The 10,534-nt window shown below is 42.8% G+C and overlaps 1 protein-coding gene across 1 annotated transcript in view; it reads left to right on the forward strand.

The window, feature by feature from the left end:
* LOC309363323 (dynein axonemal heavy chain 11-like) overlaps nt 1–10,534 on the forward strand; it is a 216,175-nt gene extending 205,641 nt beyond the window's left edge. The window contains exons 71-73 of the mRNA XM_081899478.1: nt 5,177–5,289; nt 7,588–7,728; nt 9,020–10,534. Of these exons, the coding sequence (XP_081755604.1) occupies nt 5,177–5,289; nt 7,588–7,728; nt 9,020–9,267 (502 nt within the window). The 3' untranslated portion in view covers nt 9,268–10,534. The remainder of the gene's footprint in view (nt 1–5,176; nt 5,290–7,587; nt 7,729–9,019) is intronic.

The following is a 10,534-nucleotide window of genomic DNA, read 5'->3' on the forward strand; positions in this document are numbered from 1 at the left end:
GTAAGAAGAAGATGAAGAAGAAGAGTTTGGATTTGATATCCCGCCTTTCACTCCCTTTAAGGAGTAAATGCTTCAAAACAGACTCGCACAAACACCCCTCCCTGTCTCTCTCTCTCTCACAGTATTTCAAGCATGAGTGCTCATTTATTGCAAATAAACCTACCACCCAGTTGTCCTGGGTTTGGGCCTTTGGTGATTCCTAGACAATAGCACGGCAGAACAGGAATGCCCCCAACTCTAAGGAAGGTTCTCTGCCTGCACGATCCAGAATACGGTATCAGTACTACACTTTACCTGCTTTTGAAGGAGGCGTCTCCCAAAGTTCAGTTTGGGGCTGAAATGCTGAAGCTGCCAATTCTCCGTTGCAGACAGACATGTCTTCCATATAGCTACTTGCTGGTGCCTATTTAATGCGCAACCATAAAGCATTATGCTTCACTGGCAATCTGTTATCTCCCCATCCCCACCCACCCTGTCCAATCTGCTTTATTATATTTCCTACCACAGAGGAAATCTCTGGCATTTAATCAATATTTCAAAGAGGGTTGGACCAGCAAGAAGCAGGGGGATCTGGATAAATTCCTATGTTGAGCTTCGTAAGGACAGCAAATGCTTCACGACGATAGGCTGTAAGAATTATTGCAGTCGTTGAGTAGCAACTGACCTACCGATCCGGCACGATGAATTGTTAGCTGGAGCAAGTTTTGCAGTAACCAACTGTGGTGTGTTCTCTCTCAATCCCCTGACATAAAGCAATGTTTTCGGGTTTAATGAGAGGCTTCAAGAAATGCATGTTCTGCAGATGGCCGCAAGGACTAGCAGGCCTTGGGGAATGCGAATATAGCCACAAGTCATGCCTTTCTATCATGTGTTTATTGGAAAACAGGATCCCAGTAAGCAATACAAGAGCATCCTGGGAAGATTTCCACACCTGATTCGCCTCTGAAGCTCATTATAGCATTGCTCAGTGGTCTCTGTTTTAACTAACCCAGCTGTGGTCTGTTCCGAGAGATGGCATTCATTTCCCCCCGGGAAGTCTTATGATACTGAATGGTCATCCACTTAGGTGATTCCCCCTTGGGGAAGCATCCTGTCGAAAAGACAGCGACTTACTTAAGTAGCATTAAGCTTCACGAGGAGGAGAAATACAAGGGGGATTTGATTCTTGATTCTCAAAGGCACCAGAGACTGAATTCAGGGAGCCTGCAGAAACCCAGAAAAATGTTCTTTAAAATAGAAGATGGAATGAGACTAGCCTACTAGGATGGAATTTCAGTAGGCTAAGATGGTCTGGGAAAACGATCCACTGGGAACATCTCTTGAGCTAGCCCCGGTCAAACAAGTGGGCTGTGAACAACACAACAAAAATTCCTCAGTTGACTGGTTCCTTGACTTTTTTATTTGTATTATACTTAGCTACAAGAATAACCTTCTGCCTGTAAATGGAGTGGCCACTTGTTCATCACCAAATAAGAGGCCAAAGGAGGTTTTGCATGAGAACTGCATGTGCTAATTTATATGTTGATGCAAACTGAGAAATAATCGTTGCAATTTGTTTTGCCAATAGTGGGCAAGGCTGTAGCAGGTGACCTCTGTGCGCCTGTTTGGTTTTCAGTCCAAGTTCTGACTCCCGATGGGCACGATCCAGGCACCTGCCACTCTCCCTTCTCATGGCTCATTGTCTTTAAACCAGACTTGGACCAAGTACCCTCCTTCAACCTTAGAAGTCCAACTTAAGATGTGACTCTTTAGTAGGGTGCCATCTCAGCCATGTTGAAGGATGACATCCATAGTAGAACCATTACCTCCCCTCCCCAGTAGTGCTACACAGAAAAGGAGGCTGAAGATGCTGCAGTGAAAATCCGCTGATCCATGCCCATGGTGATTGGTTGGAGGCAGTGGAGAAAAACAAGCCCAGAACTTACGTAAATAGGTTTTGAATACCAGAAAACTGCATGTAGTGAGGATCCCTGGAGAGGACATCTTACAAATGTTAACAATTCATTACTTAGCAGTTGACAAAAACAAGGATGTGTGAGAAAATACACAGCGTAACTGGGCGAATGAAAAATAGATACTTAATAGTGCTACTGTTTTGGTTTTTTATTTTCTTGTTATCTGTATTTTTAGATATTTTATATTATCTTAATTCTATTAGTGTTTAATTTTTAATGGCTATGTTTTCGAAGTCTGTAGCTTTTTCTGTTTTGTCTGTTAAGTGGCCTTGAGTCCTGGTCTGGAAAGAGGGCGAGATATAAATAAATACAGAGAGAACAAATAACAACAATAATATGCGAGCTAGGAATATTCCGTGGTCATGCAATATTGTCCAATGGTTGAAGAGAGAGAAACCAGAAAACTGGGTGAGAAGTAGAGGGCTTCTTTTCAGGTGGGGTTCAATCACATACCAGCAAATTCAGCTTGCACACCAAAGCCTTCTCCAAAATTGGACTCCTTGCAGTTAGGAAAGTGATGGGGACAATGCACTGGACAATGTAGGGTAACATTTGCTTGATGACATGTTGTCTTAACCTTCTCGCAAGGATTCCGGTGCACCATGAAAGATCTCACAAAACACCATTCCGTTATACTTTGAAAACGACACTTCTGCCTGAGTAAAATAGGTTATCTAGGCATTTGCTTAGCAATGGCGCGCAAACCATTTGCGAATGCTTTCAGTGTAGGCAGGTATTCTCAGACAGAGCAAGTAATCTGCAGGAAAGTATTGGCTTGTGGGGGAAAAGCACAGGTCATAGACGGAATACTGATAATGTGGAAGGCACATTATCTCTCGGTAAAACAATGACAAATATTGAAGTTAAATAGGAAGGATAGTTGAAGTGGAGAAAAGTGGCATAAAATGTGTGTTTTAGGTAAATCAGTTTTCAGAAATACCATGCACAGGTTAATCCTTTATAAATATGTTCAAGGAATATATTAGACACCAGGTCCACCTACGCCAAATGAATGCAGCAAACCTTTGTATGTGTCTCAGAGGCAGGATAAGTGAGGAAACTCTCTGGTATTTGATGTGGTTCTGCTCTATAATTCACACATACAGCAGATGGGTGGTGATTTTTATTATTTTTTTACTCATCGCCCCAAAAAAACATATATTGGCAAATCTTATTAGGCACATTTTGCAGAGAACAGGAACCTCTGGACAAATGATATTTTGAATTTGAATAAAATGAAGGGCACATTTGGTTTATTTGCTATAATACCACCTTTAGGAAATTATACCTCTAAGGATGAAAACATGTGCCCGTCAATTTTTAAAATATGCCGAAGTAATCTCAGCATCAAAGTCTTTGCGCTCAAGTATGGATAAATTAGGAATCCTGCAACTTAAATTATGGCTAAAATATGTTTCTAGCCACCCAAAAATATATTTGGGTATGCATGTGTTATAGAGCTCAACAGCTGCAAGAATGCTACAGAGATGTTGTTTTGAGCTATGCAAAAATGTGGTATCTGTAAGTAATTTATATTTAAAAGCTGTTACTTTTAACTACAAGGAAACTCAGAAGGGACTAGAGGAAGTCAATCAAGATGTTTAAAAGGTTGGATTTGTAAAGAATTAAGTTTGTTGTTATTGTTTATCTGTTTATTGTTCCTTTTTTCTTCTTTCGTTCATTGATGTATTTTTCTCTTTTTCTCTGTTTTCTGTGTGTCATTCTGCTCTGTGGTTTTTGCTTAATTGTGGAAAATCTAATAATTTTTTTTTAAATGCGGTTGAGCATTTTCTGAGCACCTTTGACTTTTTTTTATTGAGTAGTAGTTTTTTTTTGATCACGCATTGTAGGGCGTTGGACTAGACTTAGTTTCCCAATTGCCTAAATGCTGCGCTTTTCAAATACAGTGGTGCCTTGCAAGACGAAATTAATCCGTTCCGTGAGGCTCTTCGTATAGCGGTTTTTTCGTCTTGCGAAGCAAGCCCATTGACAGCTTAGCGGATTAGCGCTACAGCTGTCAAGCGGCTTCCAGCAATCAGCTGTTAAGCGGCTTATCAGCGGAACAGCTGGTAAGCGGCTTAGCGGCTTAAGAAAAGGGCGAAAAAAGCGAAAAAAACCCGCGGGGGGATGCAAGATTTTTTTCGTCTTGCAAAGCAACCCCATAGGGGAATTCGTTTTGCGAAGCGCCTCCAAAACGGAAAACCCTTTTGTCTAGCGGGTTTTTCGTCTTGCGAGGCGTTCGTCTTGCGGGGCACCACTGTAAAAGCGGAGTCCAAGGTACGCCTGTTCCTGTCGCAGCACAGCATCTCCATCGCGTGCCATAATTGTCAAGCATTATGACCAGATTTTGTGGGGTGGGGAGTATGTTAAGCTGGGGTGCAAATGGCTGGTGCTTTGATCTTCACCATCTGCAGCATCAGTTCATCAGTTGTCACAAGGCAGGCCATTTCTCTGAATCTGCCTCTAGCTTATGGAACAATAAATGCTACAACGGCATGGAGGGAACATTGGTGTGGAGTTAACCCTCCCTCTCTTCCCTGTGGAAACCATTCCACAGGTAGATGGAGCTAATACAAATCACTCCCCCTTTACTGACTTTAGAACTGGGAGTTGTTGTTTAGTCATTTAGTCGTGTCTGACTCTTCGTGACCCCATGGATCAGAGCACGCCAGGCACTCCTGTCTTCCACTGCCTCCCGCAGTTTGGTCAAACTTCTGCTGGTAGCTTCGAGAACACTGTCCAACCATCTCGTCCTCTGTCGTCCCCTTCTCCTTGTGCCCTCCATCTTTCCCAACATCAGGGTCTTTTCCAGGGAGTCTTCTCTTCTCATGAGGTGGCCAAAGTATTGGAGCCTCAGCTTCAGGATCTGTCCTTCCAGTGAGCACTCAGGGCTGATTTCCTTCAGAATGGAGAAGTTTGATCTTCTTGCAGTCCATGGGACTCTCAAGAGTCTCCTCCAGCACCATAATTCAAAAGCATCAATTCTTCAGCGATCAGCCTTCTTTATGGTCCAGCTCTCACTTCCATACATCACTACTGGGAGTAGGAACCATCAGATCTTCCATCTAAGAAGCCCTGCTATGAGTATCAAGTGTGTGGTACAAATGTATTTACCATAAGCTCCAGCGTGTTTATGGCAGTACACTGCTTATTCTATCATTGACATTGCAAGCCACCAATTCCTATGCCTCCATCTTTGTTTCTTTTTTGATGCTGTTAAGGTACAACGATCTCCTTCTGCGCTGCCGAGAGCTCGATTCCTGGGCGCAGGATCTCACCCTCCCCAGCGTCGTCTGGATATCAGGCTTTTTCAACCCCCAGTCCTTCCTCACAGGTAGGAAAGCACATCACACAACTCATTAGTAATTTACTGCTACAGTAATTTTTATAATTACTGCCAGGAGGCTTCATTAAATTTGATCTAATGAATAAATATTGTATTTTCAACGTGATTACCAGCACAGCTTAAGCTGTGTGCCATAAACAATTATTTTCCTCAATACACAGTATGTCGGTGACTATATTGATTTTATTATTATTTCACGAAGGGTTTACTGTATTTGTATCAGGGGGCATTCAATAATGGCTGAACGCGAAGTTGTCAAAAGGACATGCCATTGAAAGAGAAATAAAGGAAATAGCAATGGCAAAGAAGCTAAAATACTGTTAGTAAATATAATAGGTGTGTGTGTGTAAAATATGGGGTGAGAAAAATGGTGTGTCAATATGTTTGTGTGTGTATTTATAGGTTGGCATCCGAAAAGCTACTTTGCACAAGGTCTTAGGCTGGGCCAGAAAATTTATTATTTTAACTTTTTGCCATCCTCTGAATAGCACACTTCCTTATTACATAGCATAAGCTGTTTCGGGGGGCTTTCCTATTTTAAAGGGAGGGGGTGCCGCTTTCAAGAGACAGCTACCCAAAGCAAGTTTAAAGTCTTTTTTTGTCATTTGGGTACAAATAATCCATTTAGCTGTATTCCAGCTTCAAGACATGGCTGGTTAATTCAAGACTCTGTGGGACAAAGCAATGTTTTATTTTGAAATCAGCATAGGCATTAATTCTGATAGTTGTGGCTGCTGGAGCTTAATTTCCTGTGCAAGCAGCTCTCAGCGCACTGTGGGCTGGTGCAATCCCTGGCACCCACAAATCTGCATTTAGTGTTTGATCCATAAATTATTGCAATGTAAGCCCAGATTTCATGGTAAAAGACCTACCTTGCAATGGAAACGTCAGCTGTTTTTTTTAGCACTGAGACCCAAGCATCAAGTTCAGAAACATGGCATGATAATACCGTATTTGTCTGTGTGTAAGACAATGGTTTTTTGCTTTAATTAGTCAAAAATCGGAGGTTGTCTTATACACGGATGGTGAATGCACAGGGGTTTAGGCTCGGACTCTGTTGTGGGTGGCCTGGGCTTGGGTTCAGGTTCTGGCATGGGCAGCGCAGGATCGGTGGTGACTGATGTGGTGGGGGAGGGAGCTTGTGATCAGCGGGGGAAAAACTCAACAACTTTGTGTGCAGTCACCCAAAAAATCTCAACAACTTCGGCCAACTTCCTTGACTGCCACTGTTTAAATATATGGTAATAAATATACCAGCATGTTGAACATTTAAGGTAATATCAAAGTAGTTCTGTTTGATGTTTAAAATACAGATTTCTTAATACAGATTTCAGAAAAAATAGGGGTCATCTTACACATGGAAAAATACAGTAATCCTTGCCCAACTTGTCCCATCACTGCATGCAAGATTGTCAAATGCTCCCTTACATTAGAGATGGCTCTGTTCAGCAGCCATGGTTTGCCTCTGGCTACCCGTTGCAAGGAATCCCAAGTGTGCTGGTTGACTCTGGTCCCATTGACATGTGGTTGGCCCCTGGACTTTTGTCCTAACCAGCCTATGGAAAGGCATATCAGAGCAGAGCTTTCAGTGTGGCAGTTTCTTGTGGGGGATGGACGGAAATTCAAACATGCTGTGTGGCACAGATTCTGCCATCTTTGTCAACTGGCTGTCGCCATGTGAAGAGCAACATCCAATCTGCCACTGCCCCACCATTGCCTGATACCATTTCTCTGCGTAGTTTTGGTATGTTTGACATTAGGCTAAAAAGAAAATGTCAGCAAGGAAACCTTTTTGTGGTGCTTCTCAAGCACTTTCTGGGTCTGTGCCTTTCTTTTCACCGAACTTTGTAAGAAAGCTGGTCTAAACCTGTCCACACCGGACGAAAAGGAATGATTTCTGGTTCCATTGATCTTATGAAGCAACTTTATGTATCAAGTCTACGGTCCACCTAGGGCAACGATGGGGAACTTGTAGGCCTCCAGATATTGACACACTAGAATCCCCATCACCCCTGGGCTGCAATGGCTGGGGCTGAAGAGAGCAGGGAGGCCCAACATCTGGAAGGCTGCAGGTCCCCCATCCCTAATCTACTGCAGTGGTGTCTATGACTGGAGTCCTGGTTCTCAGGCCGCAATACCTTTTCCAGTCCTTCCCCCTGCTCCACACGATTTACTTTTAACTTGACATGCTAGGAATGAACCCAGGCAACATCTTGCATGCAGAGCACATGTTCTTCCTCATTTTATTTGCTCAGCTCATCTGGTGTCTCCACGCTTTTATTTCAGCTGTCATGCAGAGCCTCGCCCATAAAAACGAATGGCCTTTGGATAAGATGCACATAACGGTGGACGTCACCAAAAAATACAAAGAGGAGTTTACGCAGCCTGCTAGAGAAGGGGCATACATACACGGCTTGTATTTGGAAGGTAAGTGACTTCAAGGATTTGCAACTCCTTAAAAATGGCGGCATTAGAAGCTACGGGATGTTTATCTGAAAAGCTTGTTAAGGCATTATTTGTAAAAATAGAACCACCTCCCTATTGCCTTCAAGTAAGAGTTATGAGTTCTCAGTTGCTCCTTCACTCTTTCCTTTCACGGCCACCTTTCTCACATTTCTTAATACAACTTTGTGTTGAAGCACTGGCCAGTTGGCCATAGGTGACTCCTCTGAATCAAATGGTCCCCCATGCAGTGCACCCAGCATCAAAACACAGGACACAGCTTTCAGCCCTTCTGCCAGCAGGCTCATAAGCTTTTTTTGGTACGTCAATAACTTTTATGGGCTTGTTCCCAGGCTTTTTTAGGGTGCAATCCTATGGTCCTTGAGAGTATTCTAGGGCCACAGATTTTTGCAGATGGATCCACTCATGGAGAATTGTAGTAAAAATGTTTCGACTGAATTGTTTTAATACGTTATTATTTTAGTGGTGTGGGTAGAATTCTTTACTTGTAAACCGCTTAGAAGCCATTTTTCACATGCAAGAGGTATGTAAATATGACGGAAACTTCTGTGGTTGCCCTGCCCTGCGGGGGGGGGGGCAGCTTTGGGTCCATGAAATACAAAGCCCTCCTCTTCTGGGGCCAGAGCTAGGGTCCAACAGGAAAATGAAAGGGGAAATGAAAAAACTACCCCGGCAGGTTGGTGACTCCTCCCCCTTGTGTTCTGCTTCTACAAAGAGTTTATCCAGAGATTATTTTAGCTTTTGTTGCTTTGGGGCTATTTTATTTGGTCAGCTCATAGTAGGAATTTTCCACAAGACACACTACAAGGCTGGCATTCATTCTCACAGGGGTAGGCAAACTTTTTCAGCAAGGGGCCAGTCGAATTCCTATGCCCCACAAATAATCCAGAGATGCATTTTAAATAAAGGCACACATTCTACTCATGTAAAAACACAGATTCCTGAACCGTCCACGGGCCAGACTGAGAAGGCGATTGGGTCGGATCCGGCCCCCGGGCCTTAGTTTGCCTATCCGTGATTCTAGGAGTGCTAGTTACCTTCCACTGCAAATGAGTCCTGTCTGAATGCATTATACAACCCTATCCGTTAACAGGTGTTGGGTGGCAAAGGGGCACACATTACTAAATCTAGATGAATGTGCTCTGAAAAGAGGCCAATAAAGGAATTAAGGGGTTTTATTTATAAAACTGCATTGTTTAGGGAAGAGAAATATTGATGGCTAAATCCCCTTTCTCTCAATTTTAATTATTGACAGGTGCTTGCTGGGATGTTCAGGGGGGTCACATAGCTGAAGCTTGCCTGAAAGCACCGACAGCGGCTATGCCTGTTGTGTTTGTAAGAGCCATCCCCAACGACAGGCAAGAGACAAGGAACATTTACGAATGCCCCATGTATAAGACAAAACTAAGGGGCTCCACTTTTGTGTGCACTTTCCATTTAAAATCAAGGGAAAGGCCAGCTAAATGGATTCTTGCTGGTGTTGCTTTGCTTTTAAGTGTGTGATGTTGCTTGAGTTTAATTTCCCAAAACTCTTCAGCATTTCTGTTCCATCCCCTGCTTGCTCCCTCCCTGAAGTGACTCTGTGTGCATGCACAACACAGCATGGTTTGGGGGTGTATTTTTGTGTTGTTGTTTTTTAAGACTGCGAACATTGTTTTGCTATATCTAACTTCTCAAGTATTGTTAAGAATGTGGGGCTTTCTCTTCTTGCCTGTTAAGAAGCAGTTAAACACCAACGCTGCTGCTGTTATTATAAAATTGGTTTACCACCCTCTTCCCGTAGATCTCAGGCGGATCACAGCATAAATTAGAATAGGGAAAAAAATACATTATTAGTGAAAGAACAATAATCCTCCCTGCTTGCGCAACACATTTAAAACTGTGTTGCCTGCGCTGTTTTTCAAACAACTGAACTGGAAGAACAAATAATGCACAACTGCTCCAATTCCAACCACTAGCTTCTGCTAACAGTCTCCTTAATGCCTTGATTATGCAGATGTAGACAAGAGCTCCCCTATTTGCAAGGCTTCTCTCTTGGGGGAGCCGAGCTGTACATTCCTTTGTCAGCCTTCCTGAGCTTTGGTCCACAGATGCTGCTCAACTACAGCTCCCATAATCTCTTGACGCCTGTGGGGGTTATAGCCCCAAAACATCTGTGGACCTAGAATTGCTTTTGTGAACACACAGAACATTTAGTGTCTCTTGCTGAAATGAACTGAGACCTTCACACACACACACACACACACATTAGACAATACAGAGCAATGCTACTGACACAAATCACCATGTGCAGAAACGTTTTTTAAAAAGAGAACGGTAATTATTTTGAGGCAAGGGTTTTATTATCAAAACTACACTCTGTACATAAGAGCTCTGTAGATCACAGGATCCATTTACAGTATGCATAACTAACAGTAGTCTTTTGCAATGCTTGAAGAAAGCCAGAGCAGAAATTGCATGGGGTCTAGCATATATATACAACAGCATCTTTGAACAGGTTTTTCATGTATGATAGAGGAACTTCTACAAAAGGTTGAAAAAGCAGAACGCATGTGAGAATTTTATATTCATGTAAAAAAAAAAGTAGATGCAAAATAGCAGATTTTTACCTTCCAAAAATGTATGATTGGATAGCAACCCTGCCCCCACATCCTATCCACACAAGGAATAAGGTTTTCAGCAACCATTTTTAGTTTACAGTGCCACACATGTAGACAACTGCGGGCAGTACGGTGTTACAAGCAACAACTAAGTGGTAAGTTGCTTTTGT

This window comes from Podarcis melisellensis (assembly GCF_964234715.1).
Source record: "Podarcis melisellensis genome assembly, chromosome: 1".
Classification (NCBI taxonomy): domain Eukaryota; kingdom Metazoa; phylum Chordata; class Lepidosauria; order Squamata; family Lacertidae; genus Podarcis; species Podarcis melisellensis.